Below are 27,551 nucleotides of genomic sequence, written 5' to 3'. Positions count from 1 at the left end.
TTATTTGCACTTAATACATTTAGCTTATTCTTATGTAATAAAACACTCTCTATTAGGTGTTTATAGAGTCCAACTTGCCATGAATTAAGTCATTAAGCTCTGAATATGTTCCCATTCTAAAGTGATGTTTTGACCGTAGCTAATAAATGACTAGTTTGATACAAATTTAAATTAATATGGTCCCTATTCTTAAGTGGCCTCTTCTTCACCCTTAATTCATGTACTGTGACATGCATATTAATAGTTCATATATATATCAAATATATTTAATAGTTCAAAAGGATTACAAATAGATTGTATGTAGAAATATTTGTTAATAATATTACAGATGGATAAGGACGAATTTGGGTTAGGTGTAGCTGACTCAACATATTTATTTACAAATTATCTGCCGTTGATGTAAGAAAATTGCACATCCCAAAACTACTCAAATCAACTTCAAAGACTCTCAATTTGGTCTTCCAGTATTATTTCCCCCCCCCAAAAAAGGTTCTTTTTAGTAGGCCAGTGTTTTGTTTTTTTTGTTTTGTTTTGTTTTTTGAAGAAAAGTGTTACAGTACTTTTAAATTTTAAAACTGTTTTAAAATACATATTTGTGCATAGGTGAGTTAAATTTTGGATATAATACACACAGATTTCTCAGCAACTTTATTCTGCTGTGAAATGATTTGTCCACCATTTACAACAATTCTGTTCTCTGCCACCCTCTGCTGGAGTTCACCTCAAGCATTTATTGGATAACTGTTGCAGAGGTTTTATAATTTCCAGTGCTGTTCAGTAGAAATTATTACAATTTAAGTTAAATATATTTAAACTTGTGTACAACAAAACAACACAAAGCTGAATTATATATGAAAGAACGTTGTCTACACCACTGGTTTGACCATCATCCTGGTTGCCTTCAGAGAGTATGGAGCACTGGTTTTCCAGCTGTCCCAGTGCAGACCAGATGCCCAACCGATGTGGTCTCCTGCTGGGTGATAGTCGCCATGGAGACTGGCCGACCCACAGCGACTGAACCACCAGCCCCCTCCCTCTGAAGCAGCACACTCTTCCAGGGCAATGTCCCCAAAAATACAAGGCTGGCAGCCATCATTATCCTTGTCTATGGTACTGAAGCCAAAACCATTCTGGTCAATTCCTTTGTACACACCACGAATAGCATCACCTAAAGAAAAAATTTAATGAAATAAATAATTACATGATAAAAGGAAACTAAGAATTAATAAGGCATGTGGAAATTCAAACTGAGAATTATACTTATATCATGTAAACTACAGACACATGTCAATCTATAAATGCAGTGTTGCTATATTGTTATTTATAATAGTAACATACATTGTTATATATGTTACTATTATACAGTGATGTGAAGTATTGCAATAGTTTGGTAATAGAATTAAAGGGGCCATATGTAACTTTTTGAATTTAAACATCAACTAGATCTGTCTGTGTGCCCAGATATGATGTTCAAATCAAATATAAATTTTACTGATAACAACTGTAATACTGAGTTATTCCACATTTGACATTTTGGTTCTCAAGACAATTATTCAATCAGAAAGCAGAATGATTCTCACATGAGTCTACATTAAACCTAAACAAACAAACAAACAAACAAAAAACTCTCCCTGATCCAGATTTTCACTACCTAAACCCCAGTTCCTGCAGCCAGTCATTATTCTGTGCTTCTGCTGTACTGTATGCTGTCCATATACTGAAACTTGTATGTGTCCACTATATGCAGGTTAAAGGCCAAATTATAGTTCTATTATAGGTCATACGCTGTCGCCGTCGCTTTATTGTCATCGTTTTTGTTTTACGGATCCACTTGAAGGTGTATGCGCTGAAAAGTAATTCACAAAATATACAAAATGTACAATGTACACAGTATACAAAATGAAGCAGGAAAGCAGAGTACCGGTTCAAGTCTGCATCACAACACTCATTGTATTTTTTGTTTGCGGGTTTGTGTCTTTTATTTATTTATTTTTTTCCTGGCCTCTTTGTTCTTGGTTGTGTGGCCCAGCAGAGCAGGCCTATTGTGTATTCCAGAGAACATCTTCTTTCACTGTCCAAGTCCCCAGTGCTGTTTGGAGATAAGTCAGACATAATTGTGGAACTACAGAGGAAGAAGAGAGCAAAAGTGAAACTACAAAGATGGAAATTCAAGCCTGTGGGGAACGTAAGGTCACTGAGAAATAAGTGTGGGCTTGTTCAGACCCAGAGGGAGTACACTGTATCATGTGCGATAAGGACATCTGGTTTCATTACAAAATCCCCTGACCACAGTGCATCTGTACCAACCTTTAAGACTTTGTGGGGAGATGGGACACTCTCCTTAGCCCTAAGAAAAAGGGCGGCAGGATTGCTGCTTTGGTGAATGAGAGGTGGTGCCATATCACTGTGAAGGAGCGTATCTGTTCACTGGACATTGAATTTTTGGCTTTGGGAATGCGTCTTTATTATTTACTAAGGGAATTTACTTCTGTCCTCTTCATTGGAGTTTAAATCCCTCCCTCAGCGGATGAAGATGCTACCTGTGACAGGACACACACTGTGGTTGCTGGGCTGCACCCAGAGGCTTTACTTCTGATCTCTGGTGATTTCAACCATGGCTCCTTGAACAGTGTTTTACCCATAACTCACGAGTATGTGGATTGTAAAACTCAACACAATAGAACTCTGGACTAGCTGTATGCCAATTCTAAGGATGCATACATTGCAGCTATCCTGCCCTGGGACAATCAGACCACAATCTTGTCCTGTTAAATCAGTATGTCTCTGCAGTGAAGAGGCAGCCTGTCACCACTAGTACTGTAAGGAAATGGAATCAGGAAGCCAGTCATGCCCTTCAGGACTGCTTTGAGACCACAAGCTGGGATGTGCTTTGTCAGCATGTTTGCCAACACTGACAATGGACTACATCAACTTCTGTGAGGAAACAGCAGTCCTCTCCTAGACATTGTTACTCCAACAACAAACCCTGGATCACCAGCCAGCTGAAGTATCTGCACAACAAGAAGAAGTAGGTCTCACACAGCGACAGCGTCCTGTATTTCGCTGTGGTCTGCTGGATGAGCAGCACCAGGAAAAGGGAAATTGGATGGATTGACAAGCTGATCCATGAAGCTGGACATGTGACATTTGTCACAGTGAGGGACAGGAGGACACTGGACAAACTTCTCTCCATCATGGACACCAGACTATAGAGGGACAGAGGAGCTCATTCTCCAACAGGCTCCTACAGCTCCGCTCAAACAGTGAGAGATACAGGACTACATTCGTACCATACTCCATACAACTGTACAACAACTCATCTTAGGTAACAGATATGCCTATGTCCTGACAATCATCATGTCATCCTTATACAGTTTTTCCTTACAACCTCTTGTATAGCTGAGATATATTTTTATTACTTTATGTTTTCTTTATTAAGTATTTTTCTTTGTGGATCATAAAGTTTGTCTAAGGTGCTGGCAACATAGGTTCCTTTTTTAAATATGTTAACACTGAGTGCAGGTTATATACAGTTCCTTTAAACTTATTTCTGGACAAAAATATACATTTGCTCTACATTTAAATTTAACCACTTTGCAGATTTTTTTTTCTCTCTATCTATCTATGAGATGAGAGGTTCAAATTTAGTCAGTGTACAGTGCTCAGCATAATACAGCATCTGTTGAATTAGGACAAATAACTAAGGTTAATAATATAACTTAGATTACACAATTTTTTGTTTTAGTCAAATTACGGTGATGCAAAGATGCAAATGCAAATGAGTACACCCCACCGAAAGTCTCAGAGCAAAGGTGTACATCAGACAATTGGCTACAAAAGGGTGTTACTTAAAGCAAACCCTTTCCCATTTCCTGCTGTCAGCATTGGCACCACATGGAAAAGAAATGACACAAGACCTGAGAAAGAAAATACATTTTTTTACACCAGAAAGGTGAAGGCTACAAGAAGATCAGCACAGCCTTACTTATTAGTAAGACTACTGTTGCAAAACTGGTTCAGAAATTTAGGCATCGCAAAGGTGAGGAATACAAAGAAAAATGCATGGTGCCTACAGTGAAACACGTAGGGGGTAGTGCTGCTGGTGTTGGGGAGCTGCATTTCATTGATGGCGTCATGAATTCAGAAATATATTGCTCTATACTGATGCTTCCATCACTTCGTGCCGTTGGTCATCATTTGATTGATGTTGCCAAATGTTGCCAACTTGTTCATTCTATGCCTAGAAGACTTGAGGCGGTCATTAAAAATAATGGAGGCCATACAAAGTACTAGATATTGTGGCTTAGTCTGTGCACATTTTGCAAATATTGTATAAAATGTTACTTTTCAAAGGGGGTGTAGTGTACTCATTTATGCTGTAATTTGACATTTTACCACTAGATGACACTAAAGGACACATGCTACACTTCTATTACAGTTCTTTTAAATAGAGTAAAGTAGACATCCATACCTGCAGTCCCATTGAACTTCCTGACATGCAGCTTGAAGCCTGATTTTTCATTGCCCAGTTTAAAGTGAGTGTACTCTGCAAATGCTGTGTTTCCTTCATGGTCCCAGAGATCCACTCTCAAAGTCCACTTCTTGGTCTTGTCTTTGGTTAAAGCAAAAATCTTCCTGAGTCCCAGCCAGTGGTCCTCTGCAAATAAGCATCAAGTTACAAGATGTTTTATTCAGTATGTAGATTTTGAGTTTAGATTTCATGAACTTGACCCATTGGTTTCTCCCAGATCAACAAAAGTAACTGTTAATGTTTCTTCTATTGTACTTAAGCCATATGATGACTTGAAATAATTAAATAATTTACTGCATGTAAGCCAGTGTATAAATGAGTGTTTTTTGGGTTGTTTTTAAGACAAGCACTCAGTGCACACCATGTAAAATAATTCAAGCATTAAGAAATGTTAAGTAATTACTTTTGATTAAATATTTTTATTATTAATACTAATACTAATACTAATACAGAGGATTTTTATTGAGAAAAAACCTTCCAGGTAGAAGATTGTTCTTTTATATTGCATTTGAAAAGTAAAATGTGAAACGCACCACTACAGGTATGCACACAGAGCCCAAATATACTGTTGGCCCATACTCAGTATTGATAAATGTATGTGGTGTAAACACATGAGGGTGCAGTACGATGTTCCTTCTGACAGTTCAGCCATATCTATATGGTATATGTAGACAGTGTGGATGCAAACAGAGTTGGTATGTACTTGTGTGGCTCCCAAAACCATTCTTATAGGCTGCCCAGACTCTGTTGAATTTCATCTGAGGCCCACTACGTTTTTGGAAAACTGTCCAGCTGCCATCAGCGCGCATCTCACAGTAAACCTACAACAGACAGAGAACAAGTGCGGCAAGTTTTGATAATAGTAGTTGTTGAGTTAAAAAGGACATCAAGTTAAATTTTTTCGACTTTATATTCATTCTGAATTCATTGTACATTATAAATTGCATAAATGTAATGCAGATATATTTTTTAGGCATTTTAGGTGTAAAAACTGTTTAACTTTACCCTGTTTGAGACATTCACAACAGAAACATGAAAGAGAAAAAGGGTTAAATTCTTGTTTCAGAGGGGATTTTGGATATCTTATTTCACATTTGAGTAAAAAAGATTGTAGTAGGACAAAGACATTAGGGCTTATACATGGTAGAAAGAGCTGCACTACACGACAATCAAATGCAGAGAACATATTTATGTATTTTGATAATTCTCAAAAACTGCAGGGTCAAAGTCAAAACTGAACTAGAGAGTCACATTATTTGACCTTCTGCACTACATAAAGTAAAACTGCTTGTTATTGGAGCAGTGTAACATTTTGGACCTTTAAAAAAAAACAATAGTAATTAATAAAAAATATTACCTTAAATGGGGCTCTGACTCCATTGGGCTGGATCCAATAAACTCCACTGAAAGCCTGAGGATTTTTACCCTTAATGTCACTACAGTCTGTTCCTGAGAAACGCATGGAAATGTCAGATCATTTCAATCTGGAGAACATGTCTAAAATAATAACTGATCAGGCATATATGAAGAAAACAAGTGTGAACATAATTTACCTTGAGCGACGTTTTGCTTCTTAAAAGGAAAAACAAAACACTGAGATTAACTATAATGAAAGTGAGTGGTTCAGATAGGTCATCATCTGTTACACTGTGTTATTTAAGGCTACATGTTGAAATATTACTCATCTGAGCTCATGCGGTGATAACAATGGACAAGCAAAGACTACTACTAGCATTAATACTGCTTTGTCTGCAATACTAGTAGTACTAAAAAACCTAGCCTGGTTTATGGGGCATGTTAAATGTACACTAAAAACAATCAATCCTGCATTTATTTAAGTACAGCTGTGATTATTGCTCAAAACCCCCTTGACAAACATGCCTCTTTATAGCCAACGGGATTCCCTCTCCACAGATCTGACCTGCATGTTTGCCCAGTGGCATTGCCTGACTGTCTCCGTGGAGAGGAAGATAAATAAGTGCAATGGCATGCTGGGGAACATGCAGGCAAGCTATAACATCTCCGTACAGTTCAGCAGTTAGCAGTCCCTTCATCTGAAAGGATACATAGCACCCCTGATGGCTATTAACTGAAAAGCTAAACCCGATTATGTAAAAAATATTGGCTCAGTAATAAATTTTTTTTTTTAAGGTCCTTTTAAAATTCAGTTATGCAAATGTGTTTATGTTCATGTTCATTTTACCTAAGATTTTTTTTTCTTTTTTATAATAGAAAAGTTTTCTTTACCTTAGATTGTTCACTGTAGGTGAAGAGAATGACTAAAATTAGTCCACAATATCCAACTTTGCGCCTCATTTTGAACTAAAGACAAAACCATAAAAAAATTTAAAATATTTCACAATATGCACTGACTAACTTGTGAGGCATGGACTTACCCTCTCCAGCTATCTTTGCAACCTTTGAGATCAGGAGCTGTGTCTTTACACAGTAATATTACTGCCACTCCTCCTCCTAACGGACAAGGCAGTCACTTGTTCTTAGTCACAGATGCCACAAAAAGTCAACAGCCAATCAGAGTAAGGCCTTGTTGTGAAAGAATTTTAACAAGTCTAGGCCAAATATTCTCACAGCAGTGTTTACCAGCAAGGTTCCCATATGTTTTTAACCTTATCACTCTCCACAGACATAACATGGTGGACAACACTGATAACAAACATGGGAAGTGAGAGAAACAGGGCAGTGCAAAGAGGAAACTTATTTGAACATTCTGACTGCAATTGTCACTAACTGTACGTTTATCATTTACTGTGAGCAGAATGAATAAGCTAATTCATAATGTTTCATTAAAGGTGCACTGTGTAACATTTCTAGTGGAGGGTCCACCACCTGCTTGTCTCCATGGAAATATTATTGCTTTGTCTATAATGTTCCACAGACCAAACCTACGGGAGGCAATCAGTTTACAGCACTACATTACAAATAGATCTGTGGAAAGTCACCCCTATTCACAAAAGGAATTCATGTATTTTTGAGCAATAGAAACACCTGTAATTAATAAATGCTAGATGTATATATTTAATGTAATACCACTGAGCATTCCAGCCAAAGCAATAACATCTCTATGGAGACAAGTTGATAGCAGACCCTGCACCAGAAAAATTGTGCATTGCATCTTTAATATCCAACAATTCATAAAATACAGTGAATTTTAATGGCAACACTAAAATATTCTAGACTAATAATACAGCCTTCAGGAAAAATGTTTGTCTGTTATTATGTTATTATACCCAGTAAAAGCAGGTGTCATGATTAAGACAGTTACCTCATCTGTCTGTGGTCAGAAAAGTAAAGCATTCATAGTGTATAAGGTCTACTTACTATAATAACATAATACAATATAATACAATATTTGGGCCCATTCATGTGAAGCCTGTTATGAGCTGTTTTAAAGCTGGTAGTGTGTTGTTAAAAATCTCTAAATTTCAACATTTTTGCATCATACCCCAAGGAAAGACCTATACCCTGAAGCACAAACTATGCAACTTTTCAGATGGTACACTACCTGATTGTTGTCTACATAGGAGACCTGTTTTGCCTGCCAAGTTCCATAGTGTGGCTTATCTATCTCCATGGAGACAAGCAGGAGATGCCACTAAAAACAGAACTAAACAGATCTGAACCATTGCTATTATAGGGCTATAGCAGCTACTAACCAAACATAATTAAACCAGGATTAACGAGTCCCACTAGAGAGGCAGATGTGATGTAAAATAGTTACCACTGCTGTGTAAGAGTCTGCATTACTTTATTCAAATAACACAAATCACTATATTGTTACAATACATTTTCAGTGTGGTTCTCATTAAGCTATAGTTATATCTAAGTACTTAAAACACAATAGTTCTACTAAGCTGCCAAATCAAAAGTAACAATATTTGTACATTCACTTGTCAGTGCTTTTTTATGATTATCTACAACATGTTTTCTTTGTTCTTTAAAATCAATAATTTAAATGCATTGACATAATTTTATTGAAACAAGTGCAGGCATACACAATTCAGTGTTTCTTTGCTAACACAGATATATACACAGTGCTATGTGAGCTATTAAAATGTTCCCAACTAGTCCCAAAGTGAGAATAAAAAATAATGACTTTGTATTTAATCTATTGAAACCAGCATTTTGTGTGTGGGTGTGTGTGTGTGTTTCTTTTTTTTATATATTTCTAGTACTAGTATATATGTAAAAAAAAAATTTAATATACTATTCAAATAAACAAATACATTGAACCAGATTGTAATGTTTTGAAATAACTGCAGACGACATTTTGGACAGCAGATGCCCAGATTTTAAAGATTATTTTGGGAGTTCCCGCTGATTGTGATGTCATCAGTACATTAAGGAGCTGATATACATATTACAGTACTTCTTCACTTTGTTGGGAGAAGAACAACATGCTCACAGTGACAGTCTTTTGTGTAACCAGTAAAAGTTGATCTATGAAGCGCTTAAATCTGAGGTCAGTCTCGCGTAGAGTTCACCGTCTTTGTTGTCCGTGAGTTGATAAAATCAGTTTTTCTGAATCCACACTGTTTAAGGAAAACACATCACGCATTACCTACCCATTTCTATGATACAATACATACCTGCTACATGTGTCAAATGTGTGTTATCTAGACATATTATAATCTGACCACATGACGATTGGCCTGTTTTGACATTCTGTTAAATTACTTTTCTCCCAGAGGAAACAGGTTTTGCTACGAGTCAAGGTAAAGCTAAATCTTGGCTTTAAGAAAATGGTGATTGGGCCTGTCACAATAACACATTTTGAAGCATGATATATTGCTACAGAAATATACAGTGATAATAACATTGAAAATAATCTCAGTAATTTTTACACAGAGATTATCATTAAAAAGTATGAGCTGCAAAAAATGATTAGTTGAATGAATTGATAATTAGCCATGTAAATTATTTATTCTACTCTCCACAGCTCAAACTTTATGTTATTACATAAAAATAACTATGAATAAAATCTCACCACGAATATACACAAGATAAATATTGGGCCCCAAAATACATTGTTCCAGCTTTCATATACTGAATGATAAGGTGACACAGGTGACAGGCTTACATATGAATTTATTTATTTTTTCACACTGTATCTAAACTGTAACTTACCTTTTTGTAGAGGCTGTGCAGATCAGTATGCTTCCACATTGAGTGTAATAGAACACACGCCGCCTGGCCAGCTCGACTCGGACCGTAACTAGTAATAAAAAAGCACAAAAAGGCAATATTTTCCATGAGTATGCACACTCCCAATCAATTAGCACTGCAAAATACTTGACAGACATAAAATGCTAAGCTTTGAAAACATGATTCAGTTTTGAAATTTGCGACTGTTGTTCAAGATTATTAACAATATGGCTCCACCACTCAAAAGGTTTGTCACATTAACATCTGAACAGATGATCAGCATGACCACCAAGCAACTCTAGGCCTTTCAGCATTTTTTTTTCAAAACTATAACAGAACGGAACAAATTACTTGCAAATTTGAAACTATGCAAAGACTTCAACAAGTTTAGCGCTGAATTAGGAGCATAATGTTTTAACAACTCAGAAGAGCTAACATTAACTAACAACTAAATTAAACCTGATTAAGGGCACAGAGGGAACAGGGTGACAGTGGGATAGGGATATTTAATGTCATTGTACTTTTTATAACTGTTTGTATATAGATTGCCTTGTTTATGCTATTTTTGTATTCTATGTTTTGTCTGTCTCAGGGACCACAGATGGAAATTAGCTCAGAGCATCTTTTCAATGTTTCTTTGATTAGTGATTATTATTACTTTTTTTCCAGAAATATGTGACTTATAAAATATAAATACAAAATACAACATGTATAGGCCAAATTTTATCCAGAATTAGAAAAAAAACTCTAGTCTGCCAGAGGGTTCTGCAAATTATTGTTTTGTAATAAGGGGCAGTACTGAATGTTGATGAAAAGACAAAACAAAACAATTTTATATGCTGTATATGTGAGAGGTGGAAAAAAACAAATGTACTTGTTATTGAGTATAAATGTAGCCGTGTAATTGTACTTCACAACATTCAAAATCATAGTGTTACTGACTACAAAACAAAGCTTTAATTCAACTCTAAATTGTTTGTTTGATTGATCAAGTTTTGTATAAATCACTTGCTTAAACTTAAAGTAAAATTGTGTTGAAAAGTAACCAGTAACTTAAAGTAGTATTTTTTATGCCTATTTTCTACTTTCACTTTTATGCCTACTTGTAATTGTGTACATTTTTAGACATGTAACTATACCTTTACTTAGTAATATTTTTATGTCTATGTTATACTTTTAATTAGGTACAATACACTGTACCTTGACTTAAGTACACGTTTTCAGTACTCTTTCCACCAGTGAATATGCTAATATTACATAATGTCTCCATACCCATTGTCCTTGCTGCTGATGTTGATGATTTTGGGCAGAGATCCCAGGTTAACCACAGCCTTCACACTGTCCGTCTGGTTCTGACTCAGGTTCAGGAGGATGTGACAGAGGCAGGCGGTCACCTCTGAGGGCTGGTCTGTGCCCCGATCATTATTAGGCAGCATGGACACTATTTCCGGTAAAACATGGGTAACTACAACACAGAGGATGAATTTTAATGGGTAAAAGGATCATATAAAATGGGACACACTCTTAGGCCGAGTTGGAAAGTATCTGAAACCATGTACAGAAAATATATATTCAGAATATTAATTTTGAGTAACTGTATTCCATCACAGTTACTTTTTAATTTCATGGTAGTTAGAAAAATGGAATAGCTGTAGGTACTTGATCACAAAATTTTTGTTCAAATTGCACAGTATTAGTGAGAAAAAATGAAATCATTGCTCTTATAGCATGTGCATGTCTGATTTTTTCATTCTCTAATTAGTGATAGGAATTGCATAACAAGTGGTGAAAAACAAAAGTATTCTGGTAACACTTTATAATAACTACACCTTATTTAGCCTTAATAAAGCATGAACAAAGACTTAATTAATAATGATTCACGCTTAGTAACCACTTAATTACTACGTTAATTAGCACTTAACTTGCACTTACTTCCCCTGTGCTGTAAATAGTAACTCAATTCTTCTTAATTACTCATGAACTAACCATTTGCATGTTTACAAATGCATATTTAAGTACAAATTTGAGCATTTATTAATGATTAGTAAACCATTAGAGAATGATTTACTAATAATGCAATGCAATGATAATTCAGCCAGCTATTATCTGTTAGTTAAGTCTTTCTGAGAGCTTTTCTAAAGTGAAGACTAATAATGTTAAGCATTTGTTAAGGTTGATCAAATTCCAGAGAAACAATAATGCATCATTAGTAAATCATTCTCACATGGCTTGCTAATCATTAATAAATGCTCAAATTTGTACTTAAATATACATTTACAAATGCACACACAAATGGTTAGTTCGTGAGTAATAAAGTAAGAAATACTTATGAGTAACTATTTACAGCACAGACAAATTAAGTTCAAGTTAAGTGCTAATTCAGGTAATAATTAAGTAGTTACTAATCATGAATCCTTATTAATTAAGTTTTTGTTCATGCTTTATTAAGGCTAAATAAGGTGTAGTTATTATAAAGTGTTACCAGTATTCTTCACATCACAGCTCTTAGGACTAACAACATCAACAGTGACTTTTCAGATTGGATGTAATATAGGACTTTTTAAAACATATTTTTTTAATTTTCAGATTATAGACACATTTGCAAAGTAATTCCAAATCAAGAAACCTGGGTCAACACATCCAATAAAAGATTACATACATTACATACAATAAAGTTTTTGTTTTCTTCTTTTAACTTGTGCTTTCAAGGTTGCTACAGCAAATTACATTTGTCTTGTATTCCTCTTGTAATGCCATTTCCAAATCAAACCTCTTTATTATTCTGGCTTGTGTTTTTGCACTTTAAAAAAAACTACGATACCCTGTCAACATGTTATTTCAAAACTTATATATCAAAACTTTTCTTATATTACAAAACTGTTGATCTCACCGATTTCTGGATGCAGTTCTCTGTGTCTGGAAAGGTTTCTTATGAGAGACACAGCAGTCCGCCTCACTTCACTGTCCCCCTCCTCCAGCGGCCTCTTGATGTGCTGTAGACCGTTCTCACGTTGGACAATAGTGAAACAAATGGCTTCAGTCACCTGCAGTGAAAAACAGTCTGTGTGTCAACTGTAAGTGAGTAGCAACAAAAATGTCAGTAAATGTGTTAGAGCACAATCTATTCCATATAATGAATAAACTTTATCTTAGTTTACTAGGGGTGGGACGAGACACAATTTCTTCGAGACACATCACGAGATCTGGTCTACGAGATCAATGACAAGATGAGATTTTGATATAATTTTTGATTAATAAATTGCCTTCACAGTTTTTTATGTATTTTATTCTACATTTTTGCTGTCATTGTAGCTGTGCTTTTTGGAACTACAGAAAAAATCTCATGAGATATTTTTTGTGTATTTTTTGTATGCACAATCTTTTTTTAAAGATCTTGTCCCATTCCTATAGCTTACATTAAAGGTGCACTATGCAACTTTTGCACGAGATGTTCCACATTAGCCCAGTAAACACATTTGTCTTGCATTTTATTGTATTGCAGGTGTTTTATAACTCAAAAATACCTTGTATTGTTTTCTTACCATGTGCATTTTGCTTCTCCAGAGATCTAACCATTAACTTATCTCCACTGTGATTATCAGTTTAAGTCCATATTGTGGAATAATCAAGGCAAAACAGTAGCATCTACATGGAGACAAGCAGGTGAAAGACCTTCTACCAGAAAAGTTACACAATGCACCTTTGAAGTAATACTTTTTAAAAGATAAAAATTTAACAAAAATTTAGTAAACCTTTTCCCCTGACAGGGTCAAATTCTAGAAATGAGGGACAGGCAACTAAATGACTGTCCAGGACAACCAAGAGGGACAGGTGGTCACCCTTGATAGTTTTGTATGTGGGGACAAATGTGAGTTACAGTTCAAATATATAATCTTTATGGGACAAAGTCACACTTCAAATTAAACACTCAAGATCCTTAAAGGGCTTATATTAGGCTATTTTCTGATTTGTTATAATGTACCTGGGGTTTTATTCTGTTTCATTCACAAAAGGTCAGATGTAGAAACAAAAAAACACAACCACTAGATGATATTACAAGGTGGAACAGAGCATTTTGAGGTTTAGAGAAGTAGACAGACTAATAATATAGGATTATTAACATGTGTGAATGAAACAAAACACAACTCTGGGTATGTTTCGGTGAGGTAACAACATATAACATGGCTTAAAGGTCCTATATTTCTCAAATTTACTCTTGTGAGCTTTAACAGTTTGAAAATCTACATAAAAAAGTCTTACAGGCCCGTGCCCAGCTGTGATATTCTGCAGCGCGCCCAGTGCTGCCTCCTGTGTGTGGTGACGCACACTGCGGGCGATGAGTGACAGGTACATGCGCACAGTGATGGAGCTCCACAACCACTCCACACCGCATGGATTAGACTTCTCCTCCAGCAGGGGGCAGTGTCGCACCATCTGCTGAAAGACATGCAGCACACACGTAAGTTCAGAGGGTTCATGTTAGTATCAAAGGAGTATGATGCAGTAGAATGATCTGCTCTGTTATAGATCCTATGTAGCTTTTATCAGATATTTAGGATTTTAAGAGAAAAACTGAGTTGAAAGGGTACGTGCCAGTATCACTTTAAAGGGGCTTACATATACTGATGCTGGTGCAATGCAGTGAGAGCTGAAGTCAAACTGTGAAGGGGCTGTACAATAAATTACATCTAAACAACTCTGACCCATTATAGTAGCAAAGTGCAAGTTAAGCAATGGCCAGTTGGGTATGTGGGTATGGGTGTACAAACTCTGAAGCAGAGCAAGGTCAGGCCTGGTTAGTACTTGGATGGGAGATTAAACTTCTCTGCCTTATATTACTGAATGTTATGATACACTATAGTTTTGTTACAATAGCACTTTTAACCATGCTATTAATAATCATAATGATGTTGGTAGAGCAATGGCGCAGTGCTATATGCGCATACACCTACAATCAAAGAACTGCAAAGGTTTGAAGTTCAGTCTTTCAACCAACCCATGCATCTTATTGTGTCAGAAAAATGACAAATGACTTTAATGTCCAAAAAAAGTGTTAAATAAAGTTATTGCTTTATAACCATTATCTGGCTTAAAAATGTGCTCAGTGATATACAATATAAAGACACTGGAGTTTCAATTGACAAAAATGGAATACATTTTAATATTTTTGAACCACCACAAATATATTCCCTCTTACAAAGGCACCACAGTGGGCTAGACCTCAATACTAGTAGTAGTGTTACCTCTGTGATCTTGGCGCTGCGGTTGGTGAAGCAGCCCACAGGTTTGGTTCTGGGGGCCAGGCTGAGTCTGGACTGGTGCAGCTCCTCAGCATACTTCCGGGGCAGCTCCTCCTCAATCTGATAGGACAGGTTATGAAGGATACACACACAGTTCTCTGTCGTCTAGAGGGAGAGAGGGAAAGAAAGAGAAAGAGACATAGAGTGAAAGAGAAAAAGAGAGGCAGTAAGAGGGAGAAAGAGAGAGGGGGGTGAGGGAGAGAGAGGGAAAGAGAGAGAGGGGGAGAGAGGAGAGAGAGAGAGGGGGAAAGAGCAAGAGAGGGAAAGAGAGAGAGGGGGCGAGAGGCAAACAGGGAGAGAGAGGGGAGGGCAGATTAGATAGGCATCTTAGAGGTCATGTTGATACCATTACAAGATCATGGGAAAACTAAAAACAACCCCCAAGAACATTTTGAATACAACCAAATCTAAACTAGGGCTGAACCTGGTCTAAAATAGGAGTATACAAGTGCTAAAATTCTAACAATTCTTTCAAAGTTTATCTGTATAGCTCCTGTTACAATCATTATACTGAATTATTTGCATTTCTGCTACTACCCCATTTCCATGGGGTAGCAGTAGGAAATACTAACTCACAAAGTGAATGGTTTCATACGTACATAAACATCTCATTATGTTGTGTGGGCAGACTATATGAAGTACCTGTATTATGCATTGATGTATGACGAAGTATGTGCTTGTGACTGTGAAAGTGTGAATGATTTCTTGCTGTAAATCCAATTGAGATAAAGGTTGAAAGTTGCATTAAAATATATGATTTCACCTTGTCATCTGTTTTGTAGTCAGCTATGGCGCCTCTGATGTAGTAGACCAAGGAGTCGATGAGGTTCTCACACTCCCTCATGGCCTTCCTCCCATTCAGTCCAGCTGAGCTCAGATTTCTGAACATACAAAAGACCCAAAACCATAATAGGTTTTATCAATAACAACACTAGGGACAATCATGGCAAATAATGTCACAGAATATCACAGTATTTTGATGTAATCCCTGTTCTCTCTATGGAACAATCCAACACAGCAATTAGCATTGTCCAGTACACTGGGTCTTATTGTGCACTGGTGAGACATGAACTTGGCTAGTACTGAATAGTCACAGATTTGAATGAATTTAACAAATTGCATTGACTGCAGTTATTTAGGTAATATGATGCTCTCTGCAGAGAACAAAATATCATGTCTCCATGGTGTCATATTATGTAATCCTGGCATAATACTAAAATGTCAAACTCAATTTTGATACCAGGGAAAAGCTTGATAATCAATACCAATGTCACTAATACCAAAACGCCTGCTAAATTTTGATGAAGATCAGTCTAAGCTATTCAGGAAAAGGCATGTTTTTTTTTTTTTTTTCAGTATTGAAACCAGTGCTTATCTTTGGTTCCGATCACTATCCATAAGAGCCATCCCAGACTGATATGTAAAACTCTATTGAGAGGGTGAACAATATCAATCTGGCAAGAGCCAGTTTAGTAGTTTAGAGCTCTGCAAACATTATAATGCAGTAACAGTAACATGGGCCCATATGTGGGGCAGATTTTGATTATTTCCCCCAAAGTATATGATTTGAAATTACTACAAACTCAACTCTTGTCCATCTACTGCACTGTTCTACAGTGCGATACACTGGTCTATCTCCCCAGTTTTGACTTATAATTTTCCTGGTTTTGAATGGGATGGAGAACCTCATAAGGAGTGCTCTGTAACACTGAGGTGGATAGGGCTGAGTGACTTTAACCTGCAGAGGCACAGAGAGGAGAGAGAGGGGCATGAATAATTCAGACTCCCACTGTTTTCATATGGATATAGTTGCCCGATGAGCGCAGGCTCTGATAGCTGTGGCTTTGTAAACAGAGGAGATGCATGTCCAAACAGGAGCAGCTTCAACAATGAGAGCCTTAATCTACTCAACGGCACTAGAAGGGCCTGATGAACTGAGATGTCCTACAGCAGAGAGATGCTGTCATGCACTTATATAACTGCCCCAGATCAGTTTTGCAGCTACTTTTGGGGAGCATCAAAAAGAGGAGCTTATGTAATAATTAGCTCCAAGTTATGCTTGATGTTTAGAAGTCTTTCAACAGACTTCCTCTGCATTGTTAGGCCATCGCTTTGCTTTGGGTTGCAGCAGGATGCAGAAGTTATGATATTAGAAATAATGATGGACTGTTATGGTGTAACTAATTAATAATAAGTGACAATGTTTGCTCATTTATCTCTCTTTTTTAATCAATGCACCCACCCATAGATATTATAGTGTTGATTTGTTTTTGGGCAAGAAAACACCTGCTAAAAATGTCTGTGATGTGTGAGTAAGTGTCAGACTAACACATTCTTTTTATTACTGTGACTTTTAAACACTTCAAATAGCTCTCCAAATATACTTCAGTAGTTATTGATTATGAGGGGAGAAAAAAACGTGTAACAGTCTTCATAGTACAATTGTGTTTATTGATTTTGATGTGTTGGTAAAATATTAAAGGGGTAACTGGTGGTTATTCTTTAAAGGTGGATTATTTAATGTTTCTGGTGGAGAGTTCACTACCTACTTGTCCTCATGGAGGACATAGGTTGGCAGTTTGAATCCCGCTCTTGACCTGAACATCACTTTTTGACAGGTCAGATCCTGCTCCCACAGATGTATGCTGTCATTGTGTCCTTGGGAACGACACTTAAACCACCTTGTCCCTAGTGTCGGTAAATGTCTGACCTTAAGCAGCCCGTGGCATTGTGGAACACATCCTCGTCAGCAAGCATCTCGTCTTTAGGGTTCTCTCCCTCAGACAGGCCGGAGCTTGGTACCAGGACGGACTGGGTCAGCACCGGGAGGGACTCCACAGACAGGTGCTCTTTCAGAAGGTCATGAGAGGACAGGTTCCACAGCAGACCTAAAATCACACAAAGTTGATATAGTAATTATGGTGACAAGCAATACATACAAACATACAAATGTTTCTGTGCTGTTTGATTAGAGCCTTTTGCATTTTATATGGAGGTTACCACATGTTAAGCCCATTGTAAGTAAATGATACTGAATGAATGATAGCAATGAATGTAATTTCAATACTAATATATAAAAGTAAACTGTATATTTAAAACAAGATTACAAAAGTACAAAGACTTTGCCTGTAAAAGTTGTATCTTTTGATTTGCATATAAAAAAAAGGATCAATGCAGTATCCTAAAGGTTCCGCAGTAGAAGGAAGCTTTTTCAAACTGGGCTGATGAATTAAATTTAACAAGTCTCATCTGGTTAAGTTTAAACAAGGTCTTTTGGTGTTACAGAAACAAGAATAGACAGTATTCATTGTGCAAAGCCCTTGTAGTCACAAGGTCATGGTGTTTCTCAAACTGTGGTCTGAGTACCTCTGGGTAAGATATGCACTAATAGTGCTGTCACAATAATAAAAACTTGATATCAAGGCAAAGACTTGAAATGCAATGCCACTTTCAATATCACAATGATAACTTAAACTCTTTTTTGGTCTTATACTAGTTCTGATGTAGATCGAGATCATTCTAAAACTATTCAGGAAAGGTACGATCTGTTTTGGCTTTTGTCTTGTTTAGGCCTATGCGATTTTTATTAACATGCATTTCTGCTGAATTTAAACCATTTACTCTAATTTTAGCTAATTATTCTCTACCATCTTCTCCAAAGCAGTGTACAAGCCAAACATTATTTAACATGATTCTCAGTGAACAAAACAATGACTCTATGACATGACATCAAAATCCTATGGACTCACCAGTGAGCTGTCTCCTGGTCTCCACATCTCTGCTGCTCTTCAGTGCACAGAGTATCGTGGACAAACCGTTGTTCTCCTTCACTTCCATCTTGTTTTCGTTGCTCTGAAACACCAGATTTCTCAGAGCCCCGGCTGCCACACGCTGCACCTCTTCACTGTCATGACCCAACAGCGCCATGAGCTTCCCAATGCCACGCACATAGTAAACCTGTATAAAATGAGATAAGATTTATGATAGACACTGTGAAGGACATATAAAAGGAGCTAACCTTTTACTTGATTACTAAAATGTTTTCTCACTACCAGGTTGGCTGGCAACACTTACATTTTTGCTAGAAAGTCTGGCCAGTTACGTTTAGTGTCTATATCCATGTAGTACTGTAACTGATAAGAGAAACTCCTGTTACCAAATAAAGCTAAGTGTAAATTCAGCCTCGAAAGCCTGTGCACAGTAATAGTGCAGAGGGTGAAAATAGCACTTATTTCCTTAAAACAAAAATAAAATAAGAAAAAACTGATCCAAATGTGTTATGTAGCAGTTATTTATCTCTGTGGTAGTAACTACAGAGCAACCTTGTATAAATAAAACATCATATATCAGCGCCAATATTCAATACTAGTATCAGATCAGTGCATCGATATTGCTGCGTCCAATAACTGTCCAGTTTACCCCATTTAAACCCACAATCCAGATGGCCCATTCACTTTCCAGTTCATGTCTCACTCTATCTCCTCTCATCGCCCCCTCCTCTCTCTTTGGCCTCATCCTCTACCACCGCCAGGCCCCAGGGGGAAGAGGTCTCCTAAATGTCATCTAATCTGCCTATGTCTATCATCACTGCAATGTCTTCTGATGGGGTCTACGTCCACAAAAAATAAGCATTCAGTATATTTCCTCTAGTTAGACCCTTCATGATAATTATTATATCTATTACTAATATATTACTATATGATAAGTACTATATATGTGTTATTGTGACAAGCCTAGCTCCAGTACTTCTCTTTGTTTCTTTTTATATAGAGCTTTTTAGACACTGACAGTTCATCTATATTACTACTGCGTCTGTCATGATAATACATTTTGAAGCGTGATATATTGCTGAAGAAAATATAGATGAGAAACGATAATATTGAAACTAATTTATGCCGCTGACACAAAAACCCAAGAGTAGATTTAACCACAAAAATTATTCTAAATCTACAATACTGTTAAAAAAAAATTATAAGTCGCAATAAATAAACAGCAAAATGAGACATGTATTTAGTTTGCACCTGTAAAAAGTCATAGAAGTTATTAATTCAGCCTTTTACGTCTTAAATATTATTGTATAGCCAAAAAATTACCACGTGTCGAAAATGTAAAAAAAAGTGTATACTATAAATATGGAACCTGAAAAATATTGTTCCAGCTTTCATATATTGAACGATAAGTCAAAGTAATAATTATTGTGACAGGCCTATTTACTAATATGACAGAGCTGCCCTGGGGCTGTTTGAGAGAGATATGGCTGCCAATCTGTGCCCACAACCTTTCCAACAACCAAAACCTCACTCACAAATCACATTATGTTTAAGCAACAAGGGTAAAAAAACAAACAGAAAACTATAGACCTAAAACAATTACTCTTTCCTGACCTACTTCTTAGTGTGCCAAGGCCAGACTTGTCTTAATCTGCAGACTCACAGTCCGGAAAAACAAGTTTTATACATATTTTCTCACATAAAATTAGTGAATGTGATTTTCAATTTTTTGCAAATACTCAGGGCACAAGATTGAAGTTTCTAAATAAGCAAAGTAATGTAAAAAAGGAAATGAGGTTAAATAGAAAAAGTTGTAATGTGCAATAAATAAATCATACAAATGTTTCTGTACTGTATAATTAGAGCCTTTTGCATTTTATATGGGGGTAAAGTAAGTAGTAACTAACAGTAGTAGTAAATGTACCTTGAATCATAATAGAAATACAATAAATATTTCCCTTGTCAAGCTTAATTTTTATTTTCAGTGCACAAAGACCAAAAAATGAAAATGTAAAATGAAAAATTCTATACAAACTAAAATGAAGGAGCAAGCGAGTGCATCAAGGGATCCAGTAGCAGTATTAAACATTTATAAAAATGTGTAAAAAAAGGTAAGGTACTCATCAATGACTAGACCACAGTAACTTGAAATAATAGAAAATGCATAAACTGGAACAAAATGCAATCAAAACATGTCAGAGGCAGACTTTACATTATAAAATGAAAGCCCTTTGACTGCATTATAGATCATTTTGACTAATATGTTTCAAAAAGCCACTCAAACACAGTTAGACCTGCGTTTGTTCGTCACAGAGGTTTTCTAATTTAAGGCCTAATTGTGTACCTGTGCTGCAGTTTACCCCTGAATATTTGATGAGCTGCTCCTCTCAAAAGCAAAGCCCTTTTGTTGTTTCTCTGTGCGCATTTCCTCTCAGTATACTACACAAAACAGACAAGCCTGATACTAATTTAATCAAAATTAAACCTGAGTGTTCACAACCAGCAAATAGCTTATTTTTTAGTAATAGCAGTAACCTCTTATCATGTACAAAACATCTGTTAACTCTGGAGTAAAGACCTGCACATGTAGTTCATAATTCAATGTTCTCTCAATAGTTGATGCTTCTATTAAAAAATCTGTTTGGGAAATGTGAAAAAAAATTTTGTAATACAGAAATCACAATTTGCCTTTTTTCCCCCACAACTGTACATTTGTATAATTAGGAATAATTTGTCACCAGTCTCTTGCTATTTTTTCTTCTTATTTAGAATTTATTATTACCATTTATACTGTGTCCAAATAAATTCCCTTGTGGATCAGTCAAGTTTGTCTAAGTCTAATTTATTGACTGGACGTACCATCTTCTTGGCGTCCGCGCTCTTGAAGCACTGGTTCTGAATGAAGCTGGCAGCGCACACCAGCGTTTCCTCATTGTCCTGGGACAGTAGAGCCACAGCCCTCTCTATGGTCATCTCCGGAGCCCTGTTCTCTGACTGTCTGTAGAGGAAAATACAAATTCTTTATGCTCAAATTGCAATTAATAGCTTGATATCATAGCATAAAATGTCATGATGTCAATCTGTCAAATTGAAATGATTCAAGATTTTTGAAAGAAATATTTAAACAGAAAATTCATAACGTTCACTCCTAACAATGTTCATTCCTTCATAAAATGAATTCCTAATGTTTTTGGTTAGAAACTACATCCAGGAACTGGATATACCAATCTTGTGGCTAAAGTCCTTTCACCCACTTTCATCTAGAGATGCTTAAATAATACCACTAAATTCTGATCATTTCAATTTTATTTATTTAATGTAGTTAAGGTTATGATATATAGTTAATGTATACTTTACAGATCCCATGTAAGGGAAATTCATCATCTGCATTTGGCCCATCCTTCAACTCAGGGGTGCCCAAAGTTTTTTTCCTCTGTGGGCCAAAACACATGCACATTAGCATGTTGAGGGCCAAATCTAATGCACAAAAATATATATTATGCAAATAAATGAATGATTAAAATGGCTTTAAATATTAGGAAATAGTCAGGATTGTCTGTCTTTTTAATACAAAATTGAATCAAATTAGATTATTCTTACAACGCTCAGTGACTCATCCTCAGTTCTTGAGGTAGGCTTGGTCAGGACTACCTTAGCTGGAGGATTACCTATGGTACATGTTGTTACTTGTGACAGAGAAGGCATTGAACTTTCTGCCAGTTTTGTTTCATAGACTAGTAATTAGAGATATTACTATTACTATTAAATTTGATTTCGATTAGATACTTTTAACTACATTATTGACTGTATTAATACTGTGGTAATTTCTTCCATGGACCAATAATGTTTGTCATCATGAGTCAAGTTATAAATTATACAATCCTATAGTAACTCAGAGATATTACAGAGTCTTATATAACTAATTTCCTTCTTACAGTGCTGTGACATTGCCCGTCCGTATGGTCAGCTCGCCATCTGGTCTGGCTGTATCCACCTCCATACTGGTGGTAGAGGGGGGGTAAGAGTTCAGTCTGCGGAGGGCGTGGGTGCTTCCTCTGACACGGGACAGCCAGGCTGAACCACTCTCAGGGGGTACCGTCCCATTCAGTCCATGCCCTACACTGTGGTGCTCCTGTTTAATGGAAGTCTGTCTCTGGGACCATCTTGAACTGTTGCTCTGCTCCACATTTGGGTAAAAAATTTCATCTTCGAACACTGGTTGAGGTAGAGCAGCTTGTCTGAAGGATCTCTGTCTGTAGCTGGCACTGGATTTCTGTGGTCTCAAGGGTCTTGGTCCATCTGAAAAGGCATAGCGATGATAGAAGTCCGAGGACAGTGATCGATCTAGAGTGATTCGGTTGAGTTGGGCAGGTCCCGGTACAGTATACATGCCCATGCGGTGAATCCCAAATATGACCGGGTGCGGGAGGGCATCAGGGCTCGGGGGTGGTGTCACCTCCACCCTCCTGCATGGTTTGGAGGAGAGGGAGCGGTTACTCAGGCCTAGTCCGTTAACCTGAGGGGCAAATATAAGAGAGGTTTAGCTTAACTGAACTTATTGTTCCCAGATGTGGTGGCAGAATACAGTTTAATAATTTTGTGTATGAATAATATAGTTAAAACAAATGTTACAATGCAATTCTTTAAAGGCCCACAGTGTAACTCCATGAAGTTACAGGTGACGTTACTAAGCCAAGTTACAAGGTCAGATCAGTGGAGAGGCCAGAGTAAGGCACATTTTATCAAATGAAACACCTACAGGGCAAATGTAAATGCAAATAATGTAGGGTTAATGCCATACTGAGGAACATTTCAGAGAAAGCAACAACATCTAACGACTAAAGGCAATATTTTCTATGTGTCTAATGGTTTTATGGGGACCTATTTCACTGAGACAGAGTATTAAAAATAGGTCAGAATTTATTACTGCATGTAAGGTGACTATGTGTGTGTAGTTGCTACCAAGTTGCTACTGAATGATCAGCAATGATACCTTTCTACAGAAATTTACCTATATTCAAAAACAGCCTACAATACACTACCAGTCAAAAGTTTGGACACACCCTCTCATTCAATGTTTGTTTTTCTTTATTTTTACTGCTTTCAACATTTTAGATACAAGCAGAAGACACTGAATATTTTCACACAAATCCATATATATTTGATGCCTTCTGTATATATATATATAAAATGTGGAAAGTAAAAATGACGTCAATGAGATGGTGTATCCAAACTTTTGTAAAACTGACTGTGACAGGACAAAGCAAACAACAAAAGAGAGAACAGAAAATGTTACCTGCATGACTGGTACGTATCCCTCCGAATGATCAAAGCTACTGGTTGTGCTCCTCTGTAAATGGACACTTCCTGGAACAAGGACAAGAGATCATAAAAAATTACACAAATGTGTTACAGTATTAGCACTTTCAGTGTCACTGACTCCAGCACCACCAACAATGCACCCATTAACTTTCACTATAGACCTAATTGTTTTTGAAAGGACAGGTCAAGCTCTCGATGGGGACAATAAAATGTACCTTGAATTGACAAAGGTTTTATGACAGATGCTAGTCCAGTGTAAACAGTTTGCACATCCAGAAGGGGTGAGGGGTTTTACCCTCCTATAAGGCAGCAAAAAGAGTGTTGATGATGTCGTTATCTTTCATTGTAATAAACAGTGTATACACATTGGTGTTTTTACATGGTATAAGCATCTTAAGAAAACATAACTATGTATGTTTGATATAAATATAGGCATATAGAAAAACTTCAAGCAGTTTTTAAAACTACACATTAGCTTGGCCTGTTATTAACGTCTAATTGATGTTATGCTTCAAATGTGCATATAGGTTCATTGAATGATAAAAACTAAACTAACGCTAAACTAATTGCATTACCATTATTAGTAGCTACTAGTAGATCATTATGAATAATCCGCAAACTAATAGTTATCTTTTGGTTAATATGACACATAACACAATTTAATCCATATAGATGTAGACTGATGAACCATAATTGTAGGCCTAATTGTTGTGTCTGCTCCACACGCGCCCTCAGGTGGATAAATGAAACCATGAAACCTGTCAGACCAGAGACCGACGCATTCCTCTCATAGAACCAAGCGGCTAATGTTCACAGAACACAGAACACAGAACACAGAACACAGAACACGGGTCACAGGAAAGCACTGTGCAGCCATTCCACCTGTACGATATTCAGTTTTGAACGCGGCCACAAGGGTCGATTATGAATCGGGTAACCGATAAAAGAAACCTGTTGTCATGAAATAGCCTTAGTCTCTAGTGTCGGTTACTTTCCTAGCTGTGTCGGTCATTGATTGAATGTAAATCAGGTTACCATTTGGCAGCGTCTTCCTGCCCTTCCGCGCCAGCGTGAGCTGAACCTGCTGGTGTACGCGCAGGCTCCGGTCGTTTGAATTAACTTTTCCTCCGGGTTTTGAGGTCGTGTCGCTCGGCAAAGCAAGACTCGTGTCGTCCACCACAAACGGGTCCTGGCTCATTAACGCGGACTTTAAAAAACCCTCGTCCATTATATGGAAAGTCCACTGTTCCCGGGTATCTCCAAATGTTTCGCGTTTTTCAAAATAAGCCTTGTTTCTTGGCTGAACTTAGCCCGGCTTTGTTGTGAGCGCTGACAGTGAGAACGGGGCGGGGCCAAGAGGCGCACCTGGTGTCAGGTGTCCCCCCTGGGTGTAGGCTGTCGTCCAATTCTCCTCTCCTGTGCTGCGAGGAGTGTTTGGGGTTTATAAAGGTAATGTTATTTGTTTAATGTGTAATAATACACTACTCTACTGGGTGCATGAAAATGACATGTGCACAGGCTTATGCTTAGTCCTACGCACCTTTACAATTAGACTGTTTGTTTTTGTATTGATTCGTCTATTTTTCTTTCTTTCTTTCTTTTTTTTTCTTCTATTTTTCTTATCCATGTAGTCTCCCTACTCACCTTGTCAGATTTGCCAGATTAAACTGTACAATAGCTATAGTCTGTTGGGTTGGTAGTAGTAGTAGTTAGTAGTCATTTGAAATATTGTCCTATTCACATACACATTTTAAAATGCGCTCCTACCCACCTTATATTTCCTAATCTTATAAATACTTTCATGATGATGATCCGGACGAAGACTAATCCTATACTTTCCCTGTGAGCCTAAAAGACAAAACCACAGAAACAGGGCAGCTCCAGGTATCATGACTCACCTGGCTCTCCTCACAGCAAACCCTTATAGATTTGCAATAATGAGAATACACCATCTCAAATGACTTTTGAGTGTAACTTGATTTTAGTTTGTGAGTTTGTGACAAAAACAACATAAAAGTAATGGACTAGATTTATATGGTCTTTGTTGTTTTTTATTATAGTGCATGGGCATACACACATTACACACACAAAATTATCAATGGAATAAGCTACAATTGTCATTGTAATTTCTAGTGATACACTCCGTTTGAAATAAGAGAAAGAAAATCCTGTTCCACAATTAGGCTATACCTTAAGCAATAGCAAAAAATATTGAGGCTATCAGTTAGAAATAATCACTTAATCACGGTTTAACTAATCTAAACTAACCCAGAATACTTATGAATGACATTGACTAGTTGTTGTAACCTGCACTGTATGTTACTAATACATTGTTATTAATGTACTTACAGGATTCATGACTTGCCTCTTCTATGGCCTGTGTGAGCAAAGCAACAATTCTACTCAACCAAAAGTAGGTCTATATTTGGCTCAAGGTCTGAACTGTGGAACTTGTCAAACTCGTAAACTTTGCTTCTTTCCCCAACAAGGTGACACATAGCAGCTTCTCATGCAAGCGACCATTTTGAGTTATGGGTGAGTAAATACACAATATTTTATAGAGGACCATACTTCAGTTTATAGGCTTTAGTTGAAGGTGGGAATGTGGGGGTTCAAAGATGTTCGTTTGAATACAGTAAATGTAAAATTGTTTTATTGTTAATTATCACTGAGAGATAAAATATATATATAATTGCAGGAATTTCAGAAGTAGCAATATCTGTTAAATAGTCTGTAATAAAATTCATAATGTAGAAAATCCCTTTTTTAGACCATTAAGCTGTGTGAATTAAAGTTTTGTAAGTAGGCTATCTGATTATAATAAGTAGTAATTTACTTATGTATAATAATAATGTCAGCAAACCACAGATGCCCTGAGGAAAAATAACAAAAGATGTGGCTGCCAATTTGTGCTAACACCCATACAACATTCAAACATGAGGTGTGTCTTGCTCAAGGACACAGCAGTGGTCGCTGCTCAGATCAGGGTTTGAACCACCAACCTGGTTATAAGAGGGTCTGACACTGGGCCACAATCAGCAACCTAAAAACAAAACTATATAATTGGAACTTGAAAATATGTTATTGTACATGGCATCATTTTTTGAAAGATATTAAGTTTATCTCATCTCCTGAACCAGGAGTGTGCAGTCTCTGTAATTTGACCCAGAGTCTGGAGACAAAAATGTCACCTAGAAACGGTGTAGAGTTGCAGGTGATAATCCCATAGTGCAGCTGACTGTAAGGGGAGCAGAAATAACACGTTTTACCCAGGGCCATAGAACAGGTTTTCATTCAAGTCACAGTTATTATGACTTTTAAAGCTAGTAGCTACAGGTAAATACAGTATTGGGGAAAGAAAATGTATGTAGTAAATCAAAAGGTGAAAGTAGTAAAAAAAATGCGCATGAATGTGCAAGAATATGATGTGTGATTTACTTCATTAACTAGAAGTCACGAGTGCAT

At 36.9% G+C, this 27,551-nt stretch overlaps 2 protein-coding genes across 3 annotated transcripts; both read right to left on the bottom strand.

Annotated features, from left to right (window-relative positions):
- Positions 1 to 631: 631 nt before the first annotated feature.
- On the bottom strand, positions 632 to 7,004 carry LOC110161711 (angiopoietin-related protein 5-like). Of its 2 annotated transcripts, none has more exons than XM_020926519.2 (7): positions 6,928 to 7,004; positions 6,779 to 6,853; positions 6,085 to 6,103; positions 5,889 to 5,980; positions 5,235 to 5,352; positions 4,472 to 4,657; positions 632 to 1,168 (listed from the first exon to the last, which is right to left on the bottom strand). In XM_020926519.2, exons 2-7 carry the CDS (start codon positions 6,845 to 6,847, stop codon positions 867 to 869), a joined length of 786 nt encoding a protein of 261 aa, XP_020782178.1. In that variant the 5' UTR covers positions 6,848 to 6,853; positions 6,928 to 7,004; the 3' UTR covers positions 632 to 866. The 2 variants fall into 2 exon arrangements, with proteins under 2 accessions (XP_020782178.1, XP_020782179.1); XM_020926520.2 differs by having other exon boundaries at positions 6,085 to 6,100.
- Positions 7,005 to 8,348: 1,344 nt separating this feature from the next.
- On the bottom strand, positions 8,349 to 25,415 carry pkp2 (plakophilin 2). Its single transcript, XM_020926637.2, has 13 exons — positions 25,122 to 25,415; positions 24,061 to 24,131; positions 22,700 to 23,280; positions 21,624 to 21,762; positions 18,744 to 18,951; positions 17,705 to 17,882; positions 15,758 to 15,875; positions 14,938 to 15,099; positions 13,955 to 14,131; positions 12,585 to 12,738; positions 10,967 to 11,159; positions 9,677 to 9,764; positions 8,349 to 9,081 (listed from the first exon to the last, which is right to left on the bottom strand). Exons 1-13 carry the CDS (start codon positions 25,312 to 25,314, stop codon positions 9,013 to 9,015), a joined length of 2,331 nt encoding a protein of 776 aa, XP_020782296.2. The 5' UTR covers positions 25,315 to 25,415; the 3' UTR covers positions 8,349 to 9,012.
- Positions 25,416 to 27,551: the final 2,136 nt, after the last annotated feature.

This window comes from Boleophthalmus pectinirostris, unplaced genomic scaffold (genome assembly GCF_026225935.1).
Source record: "Boleophthalmus pectinirostris isolate CB_2022bp ecotype Guang Dong unplaced genomic scaffold, ASM2622593v1 HiC_scaffold_18, whole genome shotgun sequence".
Lineage (NCBI taxonomy): Eukaryota > Metazoa > Chordata > Actinopteri > Gobiiformes > Gobiidae > Boleophthalmus > Boleophthalmus pectinirostris.
The sequence above is the reverse complement of the archived record's forward strand: the minus strand, read 5'-3'. Positions and strand labels throughout refer to the sequence as shown.